Source organism: Pempheris klunzingeri, chromosome 12, assembly GCF_042242105.1.
Source record: "Pempheris klunzingeri isolate RE-2024b chromosome 12, fPemKlu1.hap1, whole genome shotgun sequence".
NCBI lineage: Eukaryota > Metazoa > Chordata > Actinopteri > Acropomatiformes > Pempheridae > Pempheris > Pempheris klunzingeri.
The window spans coordinates 25,983,147-26,010,611 of NC_092023.1; the positions used below are offsets into that span (position 1 = coordinate 25,983,147).

The 27,465-nt window shown below is 42.7% G+C and overlaps 1 protein-coding gene across 1 annotated transcript in view; it reads left to right on the plus strand.

Annotated features, from left to right (window-relative positions):
* The window catches only part of LOC139210718 (adhesion G protein-coupled receptor A3), a 136,966-nt gene that overhangs the window by 20,775 nt on the left and 88,726 nt on the right, over nt 1-27,465 (plus strand). The window contains exons 3-11 of the mRNA XM_070840850.1: nt 4,052-4,123; nt 6,126-6,197; nt 6,341-6,412; nt 6,654-6,817; nt 13,363-13,576; nt 22,803-22,967; nt 25,142-25,361; nt 25,815-25,964; nt 27,280-27,441. Of these exons, the coding sequence (XP_070696951.1) occupies nt 4,052-4,123; nt 6,126-6,197; nt 6,341-6,412; nt 6,654-6,817; nt 13,363-13,576; nt 22,803-22,967; nt 25,142-25,361; nt 25,815-25,964; nt 27,280-27,441 (1,291 nt within the window). The remainder of the gene's footprint in view (nt 1-4,051; nt 4,124-6,125; nt 6,198-6,340; nt 6,413-6,653; nt 6,818-13,362; nt 13,577-22,802; nt 22,968-25,141; nt 25,362-25,814; nt 25,965-27,279; nt 27,442-27,465) is intronic.

Genomic DNA, 27,465 nt, shown 5'->3' on the forward strand with positions numbered 1-27,465 from the left:
ATGCTAAGGTATACTAATGAATGTATGTCATTGTCTCATTTCATTAAGTGCACATACAATCGAATACATCACGCAGCATCACTTTTCATTTGGACGAGTGCCCGAGTGGCTGCAGCAAGCTTCAGTTTTATTTGCTTATGTACTTCATGTAGAATTTGACCTTTTGTGAATCTGGTGGTATTTTGATAATTACATCAACATTGAGATGTATTTAATGAGACTCTGCATGATTAAATAGTGTTAGCTATCAAAGAGAAAGCTGTGCTCTGCCTAGAAACTGTGCCTGGAGCATGTGTGTGGTCTGGTCAGTGTTAGTGTGTGTGTGTGTGTGTGTGTGTGTGTGTGTGTGTGTGTGTGTGTGTGTGTGTGTGTGTGTGCGCGCACCTCCGCAGACTTTGTGATGTGGTAATCATCTCGCTTCAGGGAGAATCTGCCTATTAGTGTCACATAGTGAGCACGCAGATATCCTCGGGGTCACATGGCTCAGGAGAAATTGAGCAGGCTAAGATATACAGTGCAGTTTAAATTAATTGGGCAGCACTTCAGTAGCTTTTCAAACATTAACCACAAATGTTGGAGTTTATACTGAGGGCTACTCCTGCTCTTCAAATATGCATCCGGGGGAGTAGAAAATGGTTATTGTTTAAACATTCATCTCAATTGAGCTGCTCCAGCTGTACAGTGAATATGTGGGACAAGTCTTTCCCAAAGGTAGTTATCATTTGTTTGTATGTGTGTGTGCACCATACGTTCACAAATAGTGGCCAGGGCTTTCAATCAGAGCCAGCGTTTTTCTGATTTGCTCCACTTTTCTATATTAATATTTTGTTTCTGTATGCTGCAAATCCAGTGCTTTTTCCGTTTTATGCTGAAAGCCTCAGGTGGCATAATCTTCTCTCTGCCCGGAAAACTTTTATTGCGAAACATTGGCACTAAAGTTAAAGGACAGCTAAAGTAATCAGATTGAGAAGGGCACAGTTTTAAAAAGACAAACTCAGACCGACAGAGTGGTGACTGGGGCATTGCTGTGTTGTTGCACAGATGGAAATATTGTGGAATTACTCTGAATTCAAAGTGCAAGTTATTATAGAATCAGTTTGTCTGTTTGTTTTTTATTATTATCAACAGGCTTATTCTGTAAAACCAGTCTCAGAGTTCTGTAAATGTGTGAATGAGCGTGTTTAGTGGTTAACACAACATAGGAAACCGTGTGTTTGATTCAGTAAGCCACCAGAATTCCCTGGATAGTTTGCAGCCACTCCCACAGTCCAAAGACAATCACTTAGGTACTTTTAAAGCTGGGAATTACCCGTAGGTGTCCCCCTGTGTGTTAGACTGGTGACCTCACCAGATGCACCCTGCGTTGGGATTGGCTCCGGTTCCTAACAACCCTGAACAGGATAGATGGAAATACATCTGAATAGGTGTAAAGCTAGCTGATGTGCATGACTGAGGAGAAATCTTGATCCCCAGACCTGTTGGGATCTTCTGACGATACTATGTTTGTGTGAGGGCGTACAGAAGGGGAGGACAGGGAAACAATCCGTGCTGCTCCTTCCTCAGTGAAAAGTCCGCGTTGCACCAAAGTCATCTTAAAAATATTGAGAGTGGGAAGGAGACAGTATTAATAAATTATAGGCAATTATTTCACCACATAGCGACAGTGTGAGGCCTCTGATGCGCTTCAGAGTCGGATTCCAACACAAACCTCCCAATGTGATGAATGAACTGTAAATGATTAGTACAGTTTGTTTGGACTACCACATGTGTGCAGCTCGCTGACAGAGGACGTTATGGGTCATGCCAGACAATTAATCACACCAAAGGATGCTGAAAAGGATGCTAAATCGACTTTCAAATAGTTTCCTCTGATTGTTGAAGCTTTTTGGCAGCCATGCCGTTGTATTATGTAGCAGACCCCACCCGTCTGGAACCCCAGCAGTTTTTAACACACAACCGTAATTTATAACATTTATTTGCAGATACTCGTTGGCTCAGATTTTGGTGACTGTAAACGGTTGTTGTGTTGCCTGCGATGCTGCTGTTTGTTTTATGTGACTTTAAAAATGAACTAATATAGAAAGCCATTAAGAAAATAAGACTCCAGATGATACTTAGGGCGACGGCACATTATGACAAAATTCACAAATCACAGTTATTTTCTATAGTGATGTATGATAACATTCAGCAGGTCAAATCTGCTTTTTATGTTTTGATTTAAACATTGTTATTATTGATTTTCTTGCTTTAGCTTTAGCTTTGGCATCCTTTTGAGCCACCAGAGCTCTTAGAAATGTGTCCTATAAGTTTGTTTCTTCTGTTAGTTGTGTTGTTATGTACATTATGGAATTGCACTCAGCAGGACTGACGTTACACGGCTGCAGCAGTGACCTTCGTCCCTTTGCAACACTGTCACTCAATAAGGTGAAGAAGTTGTAAACACTGAGCGCATTCAGAGATGGCAGAGCAGTGAGCGGCAAGACAGTTGAGGATAAAAGGAGGCGCTGAAGGCACAACGGATGACCTTTTCGACCTCCACCTTCCACTCGCTCTTTTGTAGCATATTGCACATGATCAAAGACAAGTGTGGATGGGAGTGAAGATGAGAGCTAGCCGCTGGCCGACCTGACTAGACCAGGAGGTTAGTCTGTCAGGAAAGCAAACCTCAGTGTTCTTCCTAAGGCGAGCTGCACCTTCCTGAGTGAATAACAAATCCTGGAGGATGTCTATACAAAGTCTCATTAGTAATTCAAATTGTGAAAAGTCAGCAGAAATAGAAAGGTATATTATATATTCAGAGGTCGAGGTCGAGGTCGAGGTCAAACCAAGAACGCAGAGTCATTCCAAATACCAGATAAAGAAAAAGGCACGGGACACATTAGATTATCAATCAATCAATCAATCAATTCACCTTTATTGATCCCCCAAGGGGGGAAATTCCATAAGATTAATTCCAGATTAAAGAAAGTGGAAAACAAATACAGTATCTGTTACACATTTACACATACTTTTTTGCCACGAGAGCTTTTGTTCTGGCCCGACCTTGTTGGAGGAGGCTGTTGGGGACTTCTAATGGTGCAGACAAAGTGTGTTTTAGCCATGGACTGAACAATTTAACACAAGATACAGATCATTAGCCCTAGATGGGAGTCATTTTTCTGCCACTAATGATGGCTCATCCTCTGTGTGTGGAACTAATGCTTCATGTTGACCAAATTAGCATCAGTTACTGTCAAACAAGCATAGATGAGGCTTTTCATACAGCACATCTAGTAAAAATGATGTAGACATCTATGCCTCCAATCATTAGAGAACATCTGCATTACTATATTGCCCCAATAAATCTTTCATTCTGTACTGAATGTAGTACGGTGAGTTGTTTAGCTTCTGCTTTGATTAGATAAAAGGGAGCATTTTGTTACAAAACTATCCCACTTGTCAAATAAAGAGAGTTCTAGGCTTACTTTTATTTTCACTTTGGGACAATGACTGTGGCTTTGATAGTCCCATTGGTCTTGTTTTGTTTCTTTTGGCTGGCCTGTGTGACTGTTCATTTAGTTTTTATTTTTTTAAAAAAGAGGTTTTAGGCTGACTTGAGCTACATTGTTGCTCACATTGGGGGAAAAAAAAAGGCACCACCGTTCTCATCACACTGGACATACATAACAAAGTTAAAGGAAACCAGGGACACAATTTCAGGAAGTTTTCTTTGGCCTGCAGAGAAAACCAGAGAGGAGATTTTTCTGAGATCCATTTTTAGTAGCATCAGAGGTTTTGGGGTGGGAGGCGGAGGTGGAGATGGGGGGTGGGGGTGGCCAAGGAGTCCCCGGCTAAAACCACAACATGTGTGTTTTTGCCTCTTGGCTGGAAGTGGTCTGAATCTAAAGCACTGAGGAAACGGTTTGTGCTGTCTAGCTGACAGGTGCAGGTGATAGACAGATAGATAGATAGATAGATAGATAGACAGATAGACAGATAGATAGATAGACAGACAGACAGACAGCACTGACTTAAATGGTGTCCCTAACTCTTCTCTCTCTCTCTTCTCCAGGGACCTGAAGAATAATTTGATAAGTACAGTGGAGCCTGGGGCCTTCCGTGGTCTGTTTGCTCTGAGGAGACTGTAAGTATCATGAAGCCTTCTAATAGCCTTCTCTGGGGCGGGGGGGGGGGACACACGGGGACAAGTGCTGAGGCTCGAGAGTCTGAAGTACAGAGAAGAGAGGACTAGAGTGTTTAACCAAGGCAAAAATGCTAAAGCTACGGTTTGGGACTTTTCTTACTCCAGGAGCAATAACCTTTTTGAAGCAGAGCCTCCCTTCAAGTTAATATAGACACATTCACAAGTGAGAGCTGCTGGAGTCTGCTGGGTCTGCGGGGTTTCATGTTTTGCAGGGGGTGTTAAGGAAAGGGAGTCACTTCCTCCACCGTGGATTAGAGCCACTGACCTTATGGTGGGTAGTGTGTTAAAGAAAAGACTATGTAATCTTTGGTGAAGGCATTCATTTCCTTCTCATTCTTTCCTGTCAAGACATAACCATTAGGCTGAGTTAGACTGAAATTGTTACTCTCGTTTGGGATTGTTATGACATGTTGTGCGATTGTATTGTCTGTTCCTATGTCTTTATGTTCTGTATCTGCCTCTCATGCTGCCTCTTGGCCAGGTCGTCATTGCAAATGACAACCGGTTCTCAATTGACCTACCTGGTTGAATATAGGTTAAATGAAATAAAAAATAAAATGAAATGTTTAACAGTAGCTCAAGCAGAGAGCCTGAAATAACTCAATATACAGCACAGCAGTCGGCTACAACTTGCAAGGCAAGGGTCAGCTGACCCACTGCTACCGCCAGGGAACCAGTCTGCTGACCACTATTGGCTGTCTGTGTGTTTTAGGTTGATGTTGTATGACAGTTTATGAAAAATAATAAAATGGTCACATTTCTGTGGAACTGGTTGTAGAAAAGAATGTTTGTTCAAAATCAAAATCTTGGCATTTTCATTCAATAACCCTTAGCAGGGAGGTTTACAGCTGTAAAGAGCTTTATTAAGGGTTCAGTTCTGCATCGTACCGTCTTCTACTGTACAAGTAGACAAGGTTAACGAAAGTTAGCTTCCTGACACCTTTGGGTGTTTCAGTCTGTCATGTGACCCTCACCTTGCAGATCATAGGTCCCTTAAGTGTACTGAAGTGAGCTAGAGTGAGTTTTCGCTTATAAATGCGAAATGTTTCATTTGTAAAAGGACATTTGCATTATTTCTTCTTCTAAAAGTGAAATGACTAAATATCTCCCAAAGGCAGGTGCACCACTCCATTGTTACACTAGTATGCATGTTGTTGGAACAAAACTTCCTTATTTCTTGTGGTTTTTATTCACAATATACTAGCTTGGACTTAAAAGTTACATAAACTTTGAAAAACCTTATAAACTCATTTGCAATGTATGCACAAAGAAATGATTGTGGCCAGAAAAAAAAAGTCTGTGTTTTTGGGTTTCTTCTACTCGAGTAATTTTCTCGACGATTACTCTCATCCTGGCTTTCTACATATAGGCTTCACAGTGAGTGACATGATTGCAGCCTGATAGTTAGTGGGATCTGGGCTGGCAGGGATGCAAGCAGTGAGTTAGCCATGCTGATTCGGGGCGCGTGTGCGCCAAGCTCAGGGAGCAGCAGAGTGCTAATTTAAGTGCTCCCCAACTGGTGATTACTCGAGTGCTCTGCTTATTTTCCCACAGCTGCTCCAGCAAAGCAGCTCTTTAATTACAGAGCGCGAGGGCACGGAGCCACGGACGCGACAGCGCTCAGCCACTCGCATATGGAAGCCCACTGCATTTACACGTGTGTGTTTATGTAGGGATGTGTGTGCCAGCAGCGGTTATATGAGGTTGCAAAAGGTCAGGGCAGATATTCCAGGAAGTTGAATAGATGAATGAACATGGACAACTTTCACAGCTGTTTAAGTTCTCTGTGTTTCAAAGGGGCAAGCATGCATGAAAACACACACTAGCAGACACATAGTTTTGCATGATTACTGTTATTCTTTCACTTGGTCAACTACAGTATCACTATTCACTATATGAACTGAAGTATGTTCTTCTCTCTTTACCTTTTCTGACCTTACAGGGACCTGTCCAACAACAGGATCGGCTGTCTCTCCCCTGAAATGTTTCTTGATCTTGACAACCTTTCAAAATTGTGAGTAACCTCTAAATTGAAAACATGTGTGACTTTATGCTTAATTTACACCAACTATGATGTCTGATATGGACTAATATAAGAAAATAAAGTAGTGTGGTTTTGGTGAGAGGAGTAACCTTTGGTCTTATTTCCCCAATCAGGAATTTATCTGGGAACATCTTCTCCACTTTGACTGTGGGACTCTTTACCCACTTTGTGGCTCTTAGAGTGCTGTAAGACAAACACACACACACACACACACACACACACACACACACACACACACACACACACACACACACACACACACACACACACAGATCACACTGTATCAGTTACACCTGTGGTTTCCTCTTATAACATTATGAAAATGTCTGTTGTGACTAACGCCATATTGAACGAAAAAAGTCGAAGAATATTTGTTCAAACAATCCAGAAACGCAGGTTGTAACTGTTGGCTGGTTCTCCCTCCAGGCACTTCAGCACTGAGACTTTATTCTGCGACTGTCAGCTGAAGTGGCTGCTCCTCTGGGCTCGAAGCAATTCGGTGAGGATTGGCAACGACACGGTGTGTATGTTCCCCACCTACCTCCACGGACTGGAGTTCCGCAACCTGCGTGAGCAGCAGCTCAGATGTGGTAAGGACTCACTGTTATCGCGAGAGGTTAGCAAAATGTTGGGTTATACTTATTAGCCCTTAAAGCTGATGCAAATGTAACCAAAACAAGTGAGTTGAATTGAAACAGAAAAGAAGAAATAAAATACGTTACGGGAAAACTGTTAAAAAGGTATATTAACCATAATGTAGTGATCGTGTTTCATGTTTTTCTGCTTTAAATGAATTTGTAGTGTAAAAAGTTCTATCCTACCCATAGTCCCCAACTAATGCTCTCAATAATACAATAACACTTATGTTAATCACCTCAGACTCCAGGTGTCCTTGAATTTGAGGTCAGAATGAAAGCCAGCAGGTCTCTGAGTTCTGCAGCATCTTGTCTTGGAGCCAGTCTGATCCCTGCAAATATGGGAAAAGGTTTGGGCTACTGTATTTAAGAGGCCATATTTTTTTTTAAATGGCAATTTTATCATGAAAAACAATGACAGAATAAGCGTGTACACGTTTGTTTTATCAATCACAAGAAAGGCCTGAAAGCTTTTTGGACTTTTGAAAATAAGCATGTTGCAACTGTCAGGAAAAATAAAGTACTGTAATCAACTCCTGAAGCTGTCGGGGAGAAATTAACATTACTTTTGAAGAGCATAACAGGTGGATGAGTGCTTTTATTTGAGAAATGAACACCCCCCATACATGTAAATGCTTAACATGCTAGCATTTGGTAATTAACTGAACACAAGGCACTGATAATGCTGATGGGAATGTTATTAATTCTGCAGGTATTGTGTGTAAGACAAGTGACATTTTGACTTAATGATGGTACGAGATGAAAGGTCACCAACGTCTGTACGTCCAAAGCCATACAGTAGGTGTTGAGATGTTTCAACTAAAACCGTTGACTTGCTGGTGGCGCTAAAGACAAAGTCAGAGCATTACTGAAGTCAGCAGGATTTAACCTCTAGGGAGCATGAATGTTTATACTGAATTTCATCCTCGTTGTGGTGCTACAGGAATGGGGTCACTAAAGTCCTTCTGTGACATCATCAGGTGGACGTCAATGTCTGTACAAAATTCCCCGCAATCCAATAATTGATGAGATATTTGTGTTTGGCCTGAAGTGGTGCAGCCATGGTACGTGCAGTCAGTCAATCAGTCAGTCAGTCAATCTCCTGACATAAATATTACAAGGTCAAAACTAGATTGGGCCTGTGTTTGCGTGAAGATTTGTTATCTAGAAACAAGAAAAGCAGTATTTTGTTTCAAGACCTCTGGTAGCTTGGAATCCTGAATCTTTTTTTTTTTTTTTAGAAATCTTGAAAACAATTAATGCACTGGCAGCTCGATTTGATTGTTTCGAGCTCTTAAATGTTAAATTTGAAGAAGAAGCAAATGTTTCAGGCCTTCAGGTCATATTGAACGGTTTCTTAATATCGACATGGTGCTGAGCTCTAACAAAAAGATATCTGTGAGATAAGGGCCTTTAAATGCCTCCTGATACTTCTCATTAGCAAGAAACTGTTTCATTTCACTAACATTGTGTTTTCAAGTGGTTAGCACAATGAGAACATGATTAAGTAGATCTATTCTGATAATAGGTTTGCCTCCACACTGTTATCTCTCCACCTGCTGTTAACTGTTTGACAAGCCTAATATAAAGCAATGATTTAGTGCAGAATCTGCAGAGAGAAAGCCCCAGGCAAAAATTGTCTCATAATGCAGTCATTGTGTGGTCTTTGCCCTGTTATGTACCGCCTGTGTTGGGGGCAGCAGTTGGCTTTAAAGCCAGAGGTAGGAGCTCGTGCTACAAAAGTTGCTAGTTCAAATCCTCTGATCAGCTGAAATATGTGCTGGGAAAACAAAGGAGCCTTGCTCTCCGCCTCGCCTCTCAAGTCTCTGTCAAAGTGCTCTCAGGAAAGCATATAACAGTTGTTGTGCTGAAATTACCCCACGATCAGTGGTAGAAGACTAAAGTTGACTCGGGAAGTTTTCAGGGGTGAAATGCCTCAATATGCAGCAAGTGGTTGGTGGGAAAAATGGGGGTCCTTCATATAGACGCAGCACAGTGTGGTGTGTGTTTGCCACAGCAGGCTTAGCACAAATCAAACAAGAAAAAAGGGAGAGTTGAATGCAAGTGCAGTTATATATATCTTAAGCAGTTTTAATATACTATTAACTAGCTGACAATTATAAGACCAAAGGTTAAATGATTTAAGGCTAAACGAGTCTGATAATGGAAAGATTAAGATTCATGTTGTTGCAGGATGGTGTCTGTCAGCACCTGGTGCGCCGAGCAGTTTTTTAAGCGGGACAAAATGGCCACTTTACTGACTGGAAGCTGTTAGCTACAGTAAAGAGAAATCCAAGAGTCTTTACTTTCTTTTTTTTTCCTGAGAGACTGCTTACAGACAGGCAATCTCCCCCTGCCTCCCTCCCTGTCTCCCCTCCGTTGCGCTATCTCCCTTCTCCGTGCTGCAGTCCACAGGGGAATTGTATCTCATATGTGATAGAATCATCCTCCTCTTCTCCTTACATCTGGTTCACGCAGGGGATATTGCTCTGGAATGAGAAAATCATTGGTTAGTAGTCTGTGTGTGTATGTGTGAAGTGAAGGGACATTATATGAAGATGTACTGTATGCATGATGTGACACTGTTTGCGGGAAACTAATGAGGAAAAATGTGCACCAGTCTGCCACATGCATACATGTTCTCCCCCCTACAGTTTGTGTTTCTACATTCACAGACGGTGCCGTCCTGAGACGTCTGCGCCACAGACATTCTGGATTTCTTCTGTGTAATCCTAATTGTATGTGTTTTTCATTTACACGGAACAATCCATAGCAATTACAGGGTAATTCTGCGCAGTCCGCAGACAAAGAGCCATGAGTGGTATCCAATGGCAGGACGAGGAGCTTCTCCTTTCCAGCCCTAAAGCATCCATTATGGGATTATAGTGATAACGTTCTGGGCTCCCTGCTCTCGCCATGCTTGGATCCATCCACCTCTACAGAGCACAGCTCCATTTTACAATACCTTATTCATCCACTTGGCAACAAGCAATTTTCAATTGGGTACAGCGTGGTGCTCTAACAAGCAAATGTTTTAATGTTATTTGATGGTTGTTATTTTCATATGGCTTCACTTTGTAGGGAATGTGCACTGGCTACGACCTTGTAAAGCCTGATGTTGCTCAGCACCTGATGCGAGGTTCCTGTTATCAAGAAAAATGATGGCATCGGATGACAAAATCCCTCTTCCACACTCGCATACCATCGAAATATATTAATATTTCTCCACTGAGATTTTCCCCCCTATTGTTTTTTTGAAGATGTGTCACAGAAGATGCATCTGTGTCTTTCTGCTGCGGCTCCGGCGTGATGGCTAGCAGATGTCTGCACCATACATTCCAGCAATGAGCCCTTGTCCCTATGCTGATACAGGTCGAGTGCTGCCTGCAAATTAGGGGGAACGGAGGAGCGCACGCAGCTTCCTGCCAGGATCAGGTGCTTCCTGTGTTGAGGTCAGGACAGGCGTCTGTTTGACTCATCTAGCCTCGGCCCTCTGGTCCTGCAACACTGTGAGGACGAGACAGGCATAAAGTCCAGAGCTAACATGGCATGTTATGGGCTTCAGTCTCTCTCAGAGTCTCTGCTTTCTATAGCACTATTTATTGCATGATGACACAGCAGTGCAATGGCCTTTTATGGGCATCATGTCATTAAATTACACTGCATTACATGCAAGCCCATGTCTTTTAGCCCGTGGTGTGCCTCTAATAATTTAATGATATGAAAGTATCAAGAAATATGACTGAACAAAGTCTGACATATGGGTCTTTGAAGTTCGTTCACACACCTATTTTAAAATCAATTGCTTTGAGAAAGGGATAATGAAGGAAGTATAATCTGAGATAAAGGATGTCTGCTCTTTTTTTTTTTTTTTCAATATAGTTTTAGTAAGGATAAAAATCAAATTTAAAAGTTAAATCTCTTATGTGAATAAACAAGGAAAGGAAATAAACCCTCCACCAGGGTGCACATCGATCACTTTCTATCTATATCACGCATCATTTTTATTTAAAGGTATTTTATTGTAACAACAGTTGCCCGAAATAACTTTGAAATGTTTACAAGTGCTGAGAAATATTGAACCTGGGGTGTGCCCGTGTGTGAATTATAAGCTTTTACAATTACTTTTGATTAATAAATTGGTGGGTTTAAATGCTTTAACAAATTGCTGAATTGAATTAGCATTTAAATGATGCAGCAGTAGGTGCTTGGATTGGCCCGACCCCACACACGACTCTCCTCTAATACAGCCGGCCAATCGAAGAAACAGCTGGCCAATTTCAACTCCTGTTTTCTCATTCAGTGATGAAAATCAAACCACTCAAAGTCAAGTCTTAATAAATGTTTTGTGATTTCACTTTATTTAGAAATGTAGGGTTTCATAATTTCGAGGCATGATGGTTAAATAGAATTATTACTGATATAGAGATGCCAAAACTGCCTTGTTTTGCCGACCCATTTTTGATGAACGGTTGCGGTCGGTGCTAACGGCGATAACAAGAACATTGAGTGGCTGCTTCACAATGACAACCACCCAGTGTTTGGTCAGTTAAATGTTTTTAATGTGAATCTGCAGCTGTGCAATGTTTCATTTGCATCAGCAGTAATTTTAATCAGCTCTGATATGGTGTGAGGAGAGTGCACTGTAAAACAGTGATTCTGTTATCGATCATGAAAATGAAAACACGCCAGATTAAATGAATGCAGCTTTTTGGTGGCTGTCTGACTCCAGCAGGGAAATGGCAGTCACTACCAATAAACAAATGCAGAATAGCATCAAAACAGGCTCAAATTCCGTCATTTGTAAAAGCATTTTAAAGAATTTGTTCATTGTTTGAACCCTGTAAGGGTCTGTGATTATTGTGGTGGCTCCATTGCTAGCTGCATGCTAACAAGGCTCACACATGCAGGCATACGTATCATCATCATGGCTCTGTCTCTGTCTCTGTTCCCCTCCTTCTCAGATAAACACACACACACCTAGACACACACACACACACATACACGACCAATAATTGTATTTTGCACTGGCAGTGTCCACCGGGCGAGGGCAGGCAGCCATTCTCTGATCCTTGGCTCAAAGCGTTGTTTCAACAGTATCAGCATCAGCCAAGTCAACAGTCAAAGGCCCACATGCTGTTTCTGCTGTGTGTCACCAGCAGGAGATAACAAAGCTCCAGTTTCTGTTGCTGAGGACTATCATAGAGCCTTAACAGGGTCTAACAGGGTCAGCTCAATTAATTACACAGTGATGTCATGATGGAAAATCCAATATTAGTGACACAACTAAAGTTTACTTGTTTTTTTTTTGTCACTCTCTAAAGCGTGGCTCTTTTGATTATGCATTCATGATAATTAATTACTTCTGCAGAAAACTGAGGTCAAAGCCCTGCGTTTATATACAGGCGTGATAGTTTAGTGGGTTATGTATTACCATAAACAGCCAACTACTCTTTTTTTGCTCAAGGGAAATGTTAACTTGTTGGCTGTAGACATCTAGTCACTTCACCTGACATGGATCCTTCAGTATTTTTTTTTTTTTTTCGAGCCAATGCATGGAGCAATAAAAGACTTTATGACCCATGTATCGAATGGCCTGTCAGCAGCAACATCCACAATTGATTGGAATACAAGCGAAGGCAAAGTGCTTGCTTACGCTGTTCTTTGGAGCATGTCCAAGGAAATGTCGTATTGAATGAAAGAACACGTTCCGAAAGAATTCCCAAGGTGGTCGAGTGCGCTGGCAAGCACTGTTCCTAATCCTGGGGAAAAAAAAGAAACCAGGTGCTTGCCAAACCAGGCTGTGCATCAATACTGATACATCTGCATGGGTTCATCATGATTAGAGACACTGCATTGTCTTATATATCCTATTTCTAGAGTATCATTAGATGAACCAGGTCCTGAGGGATTTTCACTAGAAATCAAACCCCCTCCCATGTTGTGGCACTAGACTAAACACTCCCCCCTATCTTCTAATCTCATCCTTATCGTCGTCTTATTCTCTGGCAAAAAGGGTTGAGGACTTAGCCAACTGCTAGGTGAGTAATCCTATCACTGGTGCTGCGGCAGGTTTCCATTGTGAACATGTGAGGAGTCAAGGAGAGTCCAGGGGAGCGCTCAAGGCTGCCTCCTTTATCAGCTGCTGTTCATCTCTCACAGCAACAGCAACAACATGTGGGAACAAGTGGGAGGAGTGTGACCTTGATAGAATGTGTGTGTGTGTATGCATGTCAACAGTATTTTGGGAACACGTGTGTGAGTGTTTGTAGATGCAGGCTTGATGCGAGTCTGATTTTAATTCATGCATGTAAACCGGCAGGATAGGCAAAAACCAAGTGAACACAGATCCACTGAAACCTCTGTTGTGCCTCTATCCTTCTCTCTCAGAGATGGAAGAATGACCTCTCGCTCTTTTCCTCTACCTTCCCTTCTCAGGAAGGGGGAAGGGAAGGGTTTACAAGCTGACCTTCCTGTTTTATCCTCTCCTCATTTTCCAGATGGACCTCTAGAGATGCCCCTCTTCCAGCTCATCCCCTCCCAGAGACAGCTGGTTTTTCGCGGCGACCGTCTGCCCCTGCAGTGCACCGCCTCCCACCTGGACCAGTCGGTGGAGCTGCGGTGGCGTCACAACGGCCACATCGTGACCACGCACGAGGACCGGGGCGTCTACGTGGAGGAAACCCTGCTCCACGACTGCTGCCTGCTGACCAGGTACACGCAGAGCAGAGAGGAGAGGGATGCGAGGAGGGAGACAAAGTGGGGGAATGTGAGCTAAGAGCTGATTAGCTGTTGACTGGCCTGTCGTACCTGTAGTCCACTCAAGCAGATAAGTCAGAACACACATGCAAGTAAGCTGCTGCATAATCAGTCTCATCATGTCACACAGAGAAACATTCACATGTACATCTGCAAGCAAGTGTGAAACACCATGTTCATTCCCACAGACGCCCCTCTCCCCAGCTCTCCCTCACCCATAGGAGCTGTGATTTACCTTTTATTATTGGCGCCCTTGATAAGGATGTGAAAGGACAGGATGGAGTTGGCTTGGCAGCGTGCCAACACCTCAGAGCAAACTGCGGCTCGTCTCTAGAGGTTGGCCGTCCAGCCGCTCCCTCAGCGCCGGCAGAACCGATCACACGCTAACAGGAACAGATGCTGAATCATAATTGCAGTGATAAAGTAGACTGGCAGCAGTGGTTTCACACATTTTTCGATAGAAGACATTGCTGCAAGCCTCCATCCTCTTCCTGCCTTTGTTTTCTTGGTGGTCTCCGGCACTTGTGTGTGTGTGTGTGTGTGTGTGTGTGTGTTATAGTAATGCATTTGACGTAATGCTGTGGCAACAGGGCTCAGATGCAGGAGCACATTGCTGTTGATTACTTTAACTGCTGCCTGCTCTGACTCGGCCTCTCTAACATAAATATTGATGGAGTGCTGACAGAAATATGTATCCCAGTGTCAACAGGGCCAGAACGCCTCTTGTTGTGCAGTTTATTTGGCAACAAGAATGGCAGCTACTTCTCCACTCCATTTTGGGAAAGGTATACCATTCTCCTGACTGCAAATGCCACAAATAGTCAATATTTTTTCTTTTCATTCTGTACAAGTTTAGTGAATGATTGGATTGCAGAGTAAAGGGGGGGAGAGGAGGGGGGCTTTCAGTGAGGTCTCAGTGGTGATTTTTCCAGGCATAATTGGTATAGTATTATATTTATTGAGATGATCGTCGATATGGGGTCAGTGGAACACTTTGCCATTCACTGTCTGCTATCATCAACAACACTGAAGACTGAAATACTACACTTAGGTACAGTTTTGAAGCACTTGCACATTACTTGAATATTTCAAATTGCTGCTCAAAATGCTGTATAACAATGCCATAAACTCACGGTTTGATTGTACCACTGCACCGCTCAGATAAACCAGCTGCACACTACATTCCCTGTGAAACAAAAAAAACAAAAACATTAGCGACTAGCTGACAATGAGTTGTGTTATATTTGGAGCATTAAGCAGCCAAAGAGCTCGTTGTTTTTGATCTGAGCTGTTGAATTAGAACATTTCTGACATTGGCCACTAGTGATGATATCAAAACAGACTGGGCTATGTGTCATATTAATCTTTTATATCACGCTAAAATCACACAAAAGCCTCTACACACAGTGGCTTTATGTTAAGAGTCTGAATGCCAGTATGAACATTGAATATCATTCGACATTTAGGTCTAATGTCATTGGATTCATGCTTAGAGGCCCAACAGAGATAAGGTGAACTCCTGTTGTCTGTTACAGAGAGAACTCTTATGCAACTGACCGTCTGTGTTGACTGTGTACTGATACCTGTCAGGTCCTGTTCCAGCCTTCTGCCCCTCCATTCCCACCAGCTCCCCGTCTCTCCCCATACTCAAACACGACTCTTCTAGAATTTCTACTTTTCCAGTTCAGTGTCCCAATGGAACTTGATGAATTTCTTGCTGCTCCCATTCTGATTAGAGCCCCGTTTGCAATTACCCACCGCTCTCCTCTTGTATACACAAATAATGCAATTTTCTCCTCCAAGTGGAGCCCATTCGGGTCATGTTGCTCTTGGCACCTAAAATGTCTCCCCCCTGTAGAAAACCTGCAGGGAGCAGACATCATTTCCATAGCTGATGAGCGTGTAACGGAGCTCGGTCCAACAAAAACAATCTGCCGTGCCTGGGCTGAACTTCACCCTTCGCCCTGAGCTGCAGTGTTGAGAGAGACGTGTGGGGAGACTTAACGTCCTGTGACTTCACTGGTCCAGCTCTCGTTAAGTCAGACAAAAAACGCAGCTAATGTTTTGGCCTTTGACATGCCAGATGCTGTCAATGCTTGTTTAGCCATAGTAGACAATATATTAGTCATTATGGCCCGTGTTGATGCCGTTCACCTTGGATAAATGTGCTCTGTGTCAGTCAGCCTCGCCCTGCATGCCCCATCAGAGGAGAAAGACTGAATACACAGGATTTAGCGCATGGCTTAAAGCCCTCGTGTGGATTTGTCGCACAGTGTTGCTGCAGTGTGAGCGGAGATGCCAAAGCCTCAGTGAAGTGACCTCTTTGAAGGTGAACCCAAAATGTTTTGCGGCTAAATTCTGCTTATCCTGCTGTAGGCTGTATCAGGCAAATGGCCAGAGTATACATTCACACCACGACTCGATCTTTTGCTTGCAGAAACGGGCATAACGTCATGAAATGTGTTTTTTTTTTTGTATCCTAATGTATTTTGTGCATCTTTCAGCTCCCTCCCACTTTCACGCTGTTCTGTGTCATTATAGCCTCTTATTTGCTGGCACAGGTGGGCCGATAAGCTGATCCGTTTACATTCCTCACTGTGAGCAGCAGCAGAAAACCAGGCCCCATGAGGCCTGATGATTCCACGATGTGGGCCAGACTCCTGCTGAGTAATGGTATCAGGCCAAACTCCCAGTATTAGCTATGCTAGCGGCAGTGGTGGGACCAGCCTGTGATTCATGTTTCATTAATCAAACATTTTAGAGCCCCGTAGCTAGCTACAGCAGACACTTTGGATGTATCTTTCTTAATCCTCTCCATTTTTAATCAGGCTAATCTTGCACAAAATGAAGAACCTGGTTGGGAAATATTACTGAAAGCAGAGGAAAAGAAAAAATGTCTCTCGCTGCCTTTCCCTTGGTGTCTTTTCTGGTGATCTCCCTAAAGCTTCCTTTTCTGTTTCTGTGCTCTCGCTTGCAAACATGCTGCAAACTTCCAATTTATTTCATTTCTACCCACATCTCTTTCTGCTGTGACTGCATACTGTCTTTATTTCTGTGCTTCTGTTCCACTCTTTGTTGTTTCTCCTAATTTTTTGTCTCGAATTTGTTCTGTTGACAAGCCTTTGTACAGCATCAGTTGCTAAGGAGACCAAATTTAATCTTGTCCACACATATTCAATTTAGGTTCATCACTTTACTGCTTACCAGTGTCAGTCATTAAAGAAAAATAAAACTCCCATTTACATTCGGTAAAGTTTAACAAGGATGAAGTGAAGTTCAAATTACTAACAGTCTACGTGATATATTTTGTAGAGTAATAGAGTGGTTTAAACAAGCAGCTAATTCGATATGGATGCTGCTCCAGTGGGAATAGTATGTTGATTATATCACAGTGAGTTATGGCCTCATGTGTGTGTGCCTGTGTACATACTGAACACGCACATGTGCACCTGCATGTGTAAATATTCTAGAAAACAGTTCAACAGCTCAAAAATGCACATTTGTCGTGCAACACTCTCCCAATCTGTGATGAAAACACAAACTCACCACTTGTGATCAGCAAGCTCGCATGAAAATATCCCCATCTTTGGAGCATTTGTTGGGGAGAGGGGACAGATTGAAAGTTTACAGTCTCGTAAGCAACATTATGTAAACAAATTGTTAAATATCAGTGCGCAAGCATAAATGTTCCTAATGAGTCCTTGGGGAGCTGCTCCACAATGGTGCAGTGTTACTGTGGATGTAGGTCAGTGCTTTGTGTGTGGCGTATGTGTGCCCCTTCCCCTCTGCTTTTCACATACTGGGGCAATTTCTTCATATGTTTATTATGTGACGATGACCTTTTTCTGAAAATTGGACCGGCTGTTGGACTTCCTCCTCCGCTCTCCTTGTTTTGTCTGGGTGCAGCAGTTCACCGGGGACGTCTGTGATCGTGCTGCATCAGAAAACGCCTTCAGTAGGGAGATTTTCCTTTGTGAAGCAGACGGTGGGAGACAGGGAGAGGGAGTAGCAGAGGGAGAGGAGAGGAGAGGTGGGCGGTTGGGTGTGTATGTGTTGTGTTGTGGGGTGGGGTGGAGGTTGGGGGTGGGGTGGTATTTCCCTGTGTGTTTCCCAGCATTCAGACAGTTGGCCCATGTTCAGCGATGATGTAACTGTCCCTTCTGCAGACTATTCATGCTTAGAGAGGACAAGTGCAGCAGCTCTGGCCTACACACCTGCATGCATGCAATCGCACAGTTGTGAGCACACATCACCCTGCCAACCACCAGCATCTTCATCATCAGTGTCACCATCATCATCATCACCCTTACCTTCCATGAAAATTCAAACTAATATGTTTTCTTTTATGTACTGTACAAGGACACATATTGTTCCAGTCAATTTATTATGGGAACATCTTTTAAGACTTAATGACATTGATTTATTGGTTTTGAGTTGGAAAAAAAGCCCCTTTAATTTAACACCTTTGGTGACATTTAAATGTAAAGGATAATATTATGCCTTTATTATTAGTTATTTCCTTTCTAGGGCTGGTGCATTAATTATGTAGTGGTGGGACTATTGAATTTGCAGTAAACGCATGAATAAACAATGTGTGGATGTGCGGCATATGAAAGTCTATCTACAAACACTTCTCATGATGCAAAAGCACTACAGACTAACTATAACAATTGGAGTTCTTTCAAGATAAAAAATACATAATATAAAACTCTCTTGAGCAGACAGAATTCAGAAGCAGACAACAGTCAACTTGGGGAAACTTTGACAGACAATAAAATTATGATTATAGTAAAAACAAAACATCAAAAAGACTACCAGTGTTGTTTGTCTTGTGCACGCACATGAGGAAGGACATGCATGTGCCTGAGGGCGGCGCTATGCAAATTACCGCTAATAGTTTACCACCACCCCACTGATCTACTGATGCACCGAGCTAAACAGCAATGCACTTGCAAAGGCAGGAAATGGGAGGAGTGATTGCTAGTGAACGTGAATATAAATAATGCATTTAAGAAAAAGCAGCCTTGCAAATGTTCTATTGAAGAAGGAAATACATTCAGCACATCTGATAGACATCACGGATACGTACAATGCAACAAAAGTCCACAGGGCGCCTGGAAGTAAATACATTGCTCTTGACATGAGCAACAACAACTCACCCATGTGATTCCAGTGGATAGAACGTTACTGTGGAAACTGGCAGCAATATTGGACCAGATGGGCTGTATGTTAAACACCTGGTGTGTCTTGCTGGTGCTACTGTAGTTCTTTTGAGGCCTGAGCTCCATCTTCTTCCACCCAAGCTTCGCCTATGCCTACATTGTATTTCGTTGAAAGCAGATATCCACTAGAATTATCTTCTTTCTCTTTTTTCAATCTAGTGAATTCTATAGAAGAAGGTCTTGAACACTCGTATCTATCAGGTTCTGTATTGCTAAATCAATAAGCAACGCGGAAACTCTTGGCTTTATACAGTGTTAGCAGAATGGAAAACTGGTGTTTCCTACCAGTTTCATTATCCTGTGTGAAAATGAAAAAGAGACCAATCCAGTGCAAATAGAGTCCGGAAGAGTGGCAGGTTTGGTCTTCATCTTACCTCCTGATGTGTTATCTGTTATATTATCTGTTTAGATTAGGTTTTCAGACAGCATACGTCCTCATTGTGGTTTCTTATGTGACTGTTTGGCTGTTCAGACAGGCTGATAGCTGGACTGAGCCCATAGGGTTTCAATTTAAAGCCCAGCCACACTTTAGATTCAACTTGCTTCTAGTGAAAGAGGGAGGATGTTGTTTTAAAGACAGAGGTGGGGAAAGAGACCGAGAGAGAGAGAGAGACTGAAGGAGTTTTTGATATTGTGTTTGAGCCAGAATAAGCATGTGAAGGAGAGGTAAGGCTTAGGGTTACAGCTTAGATAGACACACATCATCACAACTAAGTTGGGGAGTGATTCATTCCTGTGATAAGATTCATCCAGTCTGTCAAAGGTTTGTAAAAATGTGTCTTGGTGACAGTACTTCAAATAGCTCTCCAAACTATTAAATGATTGGTGTCAAATTCTTTCTAAACTAATTAAAAATGCCCAGAAGTGCTTTTTTGGACACCTGAAAATGTACTTAGGTCTTTGCAAAAACCCTCACACGTATTCACAGTCACACACACACACACACACACACACTGACATACACACTTGTTCTAGCCCAGAATGTCATCATCTCAGTCAAGCGTTCAAATCTGATTTAGGGCCTTTTAGAAAAGCAATCAGAAAAGAGAGCTTTAGTGGAACACAGAAGATGAAATCAGGACTTATTTTATTCATTTTCATAACTCGCCCACAGAGAGTCGTTGGAGCAAAGTCATGTGTCTGTTCAGTGCTTCTGACTTCTGTTTGTCTTCACTTATGAAAACAAGCAGCAGCGGAGAGGAGTTCACACCAGAAAGCACTGTGATTTTATTTGGACATTTGTAGGTACACACAGGTTACCTCTCCAGGGGATTCAAAACACTGGAGCTTCCTGTGCTTCTCTGGCTCAAAGTATTTTACTCACAGACGTCATTTCATTTTTTGGCATTAATATTTTTTTTTTTTATCATATATTGAACACGTATCAGGCTCTTTATCAATTTACTCTGCATTCTGTCTTTGATTGTTAAAAGAGAGATTCATTCTAATATACAGTGGAAACTGCTCATAGTGATCATGGTTGCAGTGATCAATCACCAGTGATCCATGTGGATCCGAAAGCTCGGGACTGAATCATTCCAATACAAATGCTTAAAAATCTTTGACTATTTTGCTTTTGCTTATAGTAATCAAGTAGTGTGCTCACAGTGTTATACTGGTTATATTTTTTGTGCATGAGATATGTGAAAAATAACCATAAAACTATGTCAATTCTATTTTTCTTTTACTTTACTCCTATGATTTTTTGCATCCATAATCCGCCTGCCTCCTGCTGGCTACCTGAGGCTGCTCTTGTGTGCACACTGAAATCAATACACGAAAAAGGAAGTCATTTTCCCTCAGTGAAAAACACAGTTTTCTCAGGGCTTATGATAAACTGCCAAAAATGAGCCAACAGGATCCAGCAGTGAAACTCAGTGTTCCTCAGGCTACCTCAGGCCAGCTGGCAAACCAGGATGAATCCCACATCGGTGGGTCAGCAGACCTTTAAGTTTTCTTTGGCCGTCCAGCCCCGTCTGTGTCTGGACCTGCCCTCTGTGTGCCTGTCACTCAGGGTGTGCAGGTGTGTGTGTGTGTTCTGCACATGCTCCAGGACCTCAGTGACCCCATCGAAGCACCACCGTCCCCCCGTCAAGGCGGTCCCAGCACACAAGTCCGGGGCTGAATTTCTTCCCCGGCATACAGTCGGGCTACCTGTCCACTCGAACAATGAGAAACAGTCGCGGCTGCAAGCGATGGGGACAGATAACAAATGCAAATACAGGGAAAGCACCTGTGAGGTTGAAGTCGCCCTCACTGAGTGGATTGATAATGCCCGGTCGCATAATGTGCAATGTAATAAATTGCTATGCTGTCCATTTCCTTAATTTATATTCATGTAATAAATATACAAGTGTCAATTAGATTTGTATCTGCATGTGAAATAAGGAATAAGAAAAAGAATTAGTTATTATAACCAGCTGATGGTGATCAGTTTGACCCGCACTGACATGATCACTGTAAGTGCTCTGACTGTACATAAAGCCTACATAAGCCATAAAGTACATACAGAATAAATGGCTTGTAGTACTTCTTGATAATGAATAGTCTATTATTTACACAGTAATTTGGAAACTCTGTGATTACTGAACTGCAGTACTTATTGCACTCACTGCAATAAGACTTACAGCCCTGTGAGGACATTACAATTACATGGCAATGCTGAAAACAGCCCATTCTGATTTTTAGCCAGATTAGCAAGTGTAGCTGCAGCAGTGGTATTGATCGCCATTTAGCTCAGACATTCATGATCCCAACAGGATGAATTGCAAAAACTTTTTTTTTTTTATCTCACTCCATCATCACCTCACAAACAGCCACAAGGTGTGAGTGCGTTTGTTTACGTGTCCTGTGATGAACTGGGGCGTTTCCCTGCCTGTCACCCAGTGCATGCTGGGACAGACTCACGCTTAGAATAATTGTACTAGAAGTAATCGTATAGAGAGAGAAAGGGGGACGAGGAGAGAGAATTAAGCAGACAAAATGAATAAATATTTCCCCCACACCCTCTGAGAAACATTTTCTGGGATTACAGCTTCTCCACATCACAGCCGCTCAGCCCCTAATCATATTCACTCTGAAAGATTTCACTTTCCTGTCCAGCCTGTCACTTATGATTTTATAGTCAACAGTCCTTTGAGTGGAGCATTGTTTCCTAAGTTGCATTTGAAAACTTTATACAGTATTGTGTGGGCATACTGTGACTTGTATTATGAACACATGCGACTTAATTAAATCACAAAATGACATTAACTCCTTAAATACGCACAAAGCAAAGTGCATATTTGACTACAACTGGATTGTATTTAGAAATTAAACAGCTGGCGTTTCTCAAGGAGGTGGTATTTCCATGGTGATAATGCCCGTCGCTTAGCAATCTCCTCCAGCTTTTCTCCCTTTTTTCATAAGGAGTAAAATCCTCAAGATTAGTCGCCTTGGCAAATGGCCTGCATTGGCTCTTTGTCACTGTTTCACCACCCTTTGTTTAATCAGGCATTTTCTATTGAGATAGGAATCTCTGTGACAAAGTAGGAAAGATAAGCATGAGTAATGATCATCTTAAGTCATGGCCAACATTTTAAACCGCTGCATACACATACATGCACAAGGGTCTCTTGGATGAATTAGATTTTGTGAAGCACACAATTTTTTTTGTTCTCCCATTCTGACGAAGAGCTTCCACTGACTACAGATTCCTAAAAATGTTGGCCTAACCTTAACCCTCCCCACTTTAATCCTCAGATTAATCCAAAAATAATCCAACCCCTGCTAATTTCAAGTCCTAACACAAAGATAATCCTCAGTCTACATTTGACCCTAAGCCTAAACCTAAGACCAAAGCCTAATACATCACCTTGTACAAATCCTTTAAGGGTTTTTGGAGCTCATAGGAAGAAGATCGCCACACACGCTTTATCCAAACACACAGGCAGTTTAACGCCTCTGTTCTCCTCCTCCAGTGAGGTCATCCTCTCCAACATTGATGTGGGCATCGCTGGCATCTGGGAGTGCCTAGTGACCAGTTCCCGTGGCAACACCTCTCAGCAAATGGAGATAGTGGTTCTGGAGACGTCAGCGCCGTACTGCCCCGCTGACAGAGTCACCAACAACAAGGGAGACTTCAGGTGAGTCATGGCTCAGCAGCCACGCACAACTGACTCAGTATCAGCCCCAGCACGCCGGTTCATTTGAAACAAACAGTGAAAGGAATTTTGGGTAATGCAAGAGTTGGATGAAAAGCTCAGTACCCCTCGTGTCTGTACAGTAAATGGTGTGTAAAGCTACTAGTGGCTTAGCTCAGCATCAAGACAGGAAACAAAAGGGAGCTTGCCTGGCTCTGCCCAAAAGTAACAAAATCCCAAATCCACCTGCTCACCAATTAACATAATATCTTCTTTATTTAATCTGTTCAAACACTGAAGAGTATAACTGGTTTTATAGAGATTTATGTGCTGGAAGTTACAGTGCCTGGCCAAGAAATAATCCGTTACATAACCCCCGCTAAAGCCCCAACACGACATATTTATTTTGAACCAAAAAAAAAAAGTAGATTTAATGGTAAAGAGTCTCCATTGTTTTGCGTTTAAGCTAACTGGTTGCTGGTGGTAGCTTCACATACAAAAGATGGGAGGAGTATCACTGTTTCCATTCAACTCTCAGAAAGCAAACAAATATCTCCCAGAATGTCAAAGAGTCCACTGTAGAAAAGTGAATACTGCAATCAGAGCGCTCACTCTCTCCACCATTACCTCTCCGTGTACAGCTGAGGTGCCCAAGTTGTTGACGATGTTGTGCTGATTTGTGTTCCACCGGACAAAAATCGGCCCCATCTGGTCTGCCTCGTTAACTGTCAAAGAGCAAAACTGAGTACGTATAATAGACAGTTCATATGTTTTAATAATAATGAAATATGTCATATGAACTCCTACAAACATTACAGCTCAGTGTAGTCCGGCTTTATAGCAAGGCTGTAAAAACTAGAGCGCTTGTTCTCACCGCTAGGATTTCACATAAAACGAGGAACAAACACCACACATCCCCTCATCTCCCATTCATCCTTTTTTCTGCTCTCCTCTGCTCCTTGTGACCACCTTTGAAACCTTGCAGTTTCTCACACACACACACACACACACACACACACACACACACACACACACACACACACCACCTCTCCTCCCCTATGGGTGTACCGTTGTCATGTACAATCCTTTGTAGCCGCTATACTTTACAGTCCACTTCCAATGCAGCAAGCACAGAGGTTTTGTTTCTGCGGGAGCTTTGGAGTAATGGGCTGGAAAATGAGCCACCTTTTTCGTTGGGGGCGAAATTAACACCATTTATTACTAAGTAGCTGCTGCTGCTGCAACAACGTGGATGGAGAGAGAGCAAAAAAAAAGGAATAGGGTGGGTAGCAGTGGGATGGCAGCGCTCTCCGTTCAGAACAGATTTCCAGCCTCCTGAGTGCAGCGCTCCTTTATTTTCATTTAGACGAAGTCAGAAGTGAAACATTTAGTATTGCTTCTGCTGCTTTTCTACAGTAGGTTGCCGTTAGGAGAAAAACACAAAACATGTTTCTCCTCTGGTTGTGGACAATTAGATCAATACGTGTGAGCACAAACATCTCTCTCCTAAGGCGGCAGACGCTTAAAACTAAGACCTTTAATCTACAACAGCGCCAAGAAACAAAACCTGGAGTTTTATTATCTGGGAAATTGAGGCTAATGTAGTGGAGTATGAATGTTTGTCTGACTTTTTACACTCAAATGAGCTTCATTTCACTGAAACACTAACAGGCATTACCCAGAAAATGAAAGTTTTCCATTTCCCCTGTAAAATCACCCTGGCCCCTGTCACAGGTTGGTCAGTAGAGCAGCTCCAAGCCTTGGCTCTTGATGACATTATTGACAAAGTCTTATTTCTTGCTTCAGAGGAGACTTCACTGAACTTTGCACGGCCATACAAACAACACTTGTAATTACTGTGCCAGAATGAATTTTGTCTTTAGGAAGGAACGAGCAGGAACAGGTTTCCTCTGCATATCCTCATCGTTTTTCATTGTGGAGAGACAATAATCATTAAAGTTAGTAAATTTAAGTCATTTTTTTAGTCACAAGTCATCAATAAGACAACACATTGTTTCATAATCAAGTAACAGAATCTGGCAGTGCTAGCTGTAAATCAAATATGCAAATTAACAATTTCCTAAGCACAGGGAGTATGAAATTGCCATCTGGTGCAGGAAGAATAGATTCCTAAACTCACTTTATTCTCGATAATTCAGAGATATTTTGTGTGGCAGGTGGCCAAAGACTTTAGCTGGCATCCTGGCCTTCCTGCCCTGTGCTCCTGCCACCTTTGGCTCTGCCCCCCACACCTCCGGCAGCGCTCCCCGTCCCTCCAGCCAGAGGGAGAAGAAGGCGTGGCGGCGCTGCGACCGGGCTGGACGGTGGGCTGAAGAGGATTACACTCAGTGCCCCTACGCCAGTGAACTGACCCGCGTGCTGCACGAGCTCACACAGGTGACAACACGCATGGAGAGCTTGTGCTGAGATTCAGTCACAGGTTCTAGTCCACATTTGTGTCCATTGCCACTCAGTCAGTTCTACTTTACCATGATGTTCAACATGTTTGCATTTTTGCCAGCCTACTCAGACTGCTTAACAAATTCATATTCCTAGAATGCAGAAACTAACATCTCTGTAGCCTGCAGGTATTTGCAGTTGTGCACATGTAAGCCTTTATTTACAGAATACAAACTGACTGGTGATGAGCTGTTTCATTCTACATTACTCATGGGATTACTGTACAGCATTAAAGTAATCAAATTCACGAAACAACATGCATGGCATGAAATAGCATTACGGTGATTTATTATTTATTACATGTTGTTACAGCTTTTCATGTACATGTCTCTGTTGCCTTGTGCGATCGTCCCCTCTGAACGCTCCTCTATATTTTCCTTTTTATTCCAGATTACTATTAATACCACCAACGCTCAGCCTTTAGGCCAGCAGTTAGTGGCCTTCACCAGCAGGGCGGCGCACTTCACGGATGTCATGGACGTCATCTTTGTCACGCACCTGGTGGAGAGACTGACGAGGCTGGTGGAGAAACGCAGAGATGTGAGAGAACAAACAGAAATATAACACAGCCAGTTTACTTCCTAACCTTATTCCAGGCATGGCAAAATGAAAAAAAAAACAGTTTCCTTTGAAGCGGGGGTTTTCAAATTCTGACACCCCACCCCCACACACACACTTGAATAAGTTACGATTCTGAGAGGGGGTATGATTTTTCACACAAACTTCGTGCCTCTGCTTTGAAGGAACTACTAACAGTGCAGTCTTTCTTTGGCCATCGTCCAGTATTTTTGACTCCAGTTTCAGCTCAGGTTGCAGTGAGCCCAATATTTTACTGCTATATCAAGTTGCTAAGATGCAATTTAAGCGGTGCTACCATGTTCATTATATTAGCTACTGCTCCTGTATTCAAGATCCTTTGCAAGTTTTCTGAAAGCAACAATTTACCAACTAGCTAATCTAGAAAAAGAAAGGCTTCTCAAAAGCTCCAACATAACAAACAGGTCCAGACATTTCTGTGGGTGTCAGCGACAGGCAGCAGGGGCGCCCTAAAAAGACATGGCAACACGCTGTTGTTTTGGCCTCAATTCTTTAGTCGATTCCAGACAGCTTAACTTTTCACCTCCTAAGCTTTCCTCTTGCCCATGGTGGCGTTGGACCCGAATGACAATTATGGTTATGAAGATGCATCTCTTTTTGGACAAGCCGTGTTCTACCTTAAATGAACTTCTCCTCTGTCTGTGGCCAGAGGCAATTGGTGGGCCTAACGTCATGCTGAAGGTCAGGCTTTGTGAGGGGAAGGGTGTTGAGCTTAGTCAGTGAAAAGAATCAATATTAGCTCTCACTTGTCCAATTACTCATCATAGGTCACTCGGGAGGAGATATTATTAGGAGATACTTAGAGTTTTATCATTCCTTAGACAGTGCGGATGAGACCACCCCCATTCATCCAATAAAGAACAGCCAAATGAAGCAACAATGAAAAGTACAGTAAGTAAATAGCGAACTCCCGTCCCAAAGAAGCGATTATGCCCCATTGGAGCTGCTAATCTAAATTAAATCTTCCTATAATGAATTAAGTCACCATTGCCTCCCTCACAATTCTGACTGGAGATTATAAATGTGCCTGTTGTTGTAGATATGATTGATGTGCATGATGAGTCTGCCTCGGTGTGTGTGTGTGTGTGTGTGTGTGTGTGTGTGTGTGTGTGTGTGTGTGTGTGTGTGTGTGTGTGTGTGTGTGTGTGTGTGTGTGTGTGTGTGTGTGTGTTGGGGGGTGGGGGTTTGTATGTACAGTTTGTAGAATTGTGTACATGCATTCACTTGCATGCATGTATGTATGTATGTGTTCTTGCAGCTGGGGGACTATATATCAGACATAGCCAGCAACATGATGCTAGTGGAGGAGCATATCCTGTGGATGGCGCAGAACGAGGCCAGAGCGTGCACTCGCATCGTCCAGTGTGTGGAGCGTATTGCTGAACTGTCACTGACCAGAGACAATCAGGTCATTTCCAAGGTATGGCAGGACTCTGAAACACTC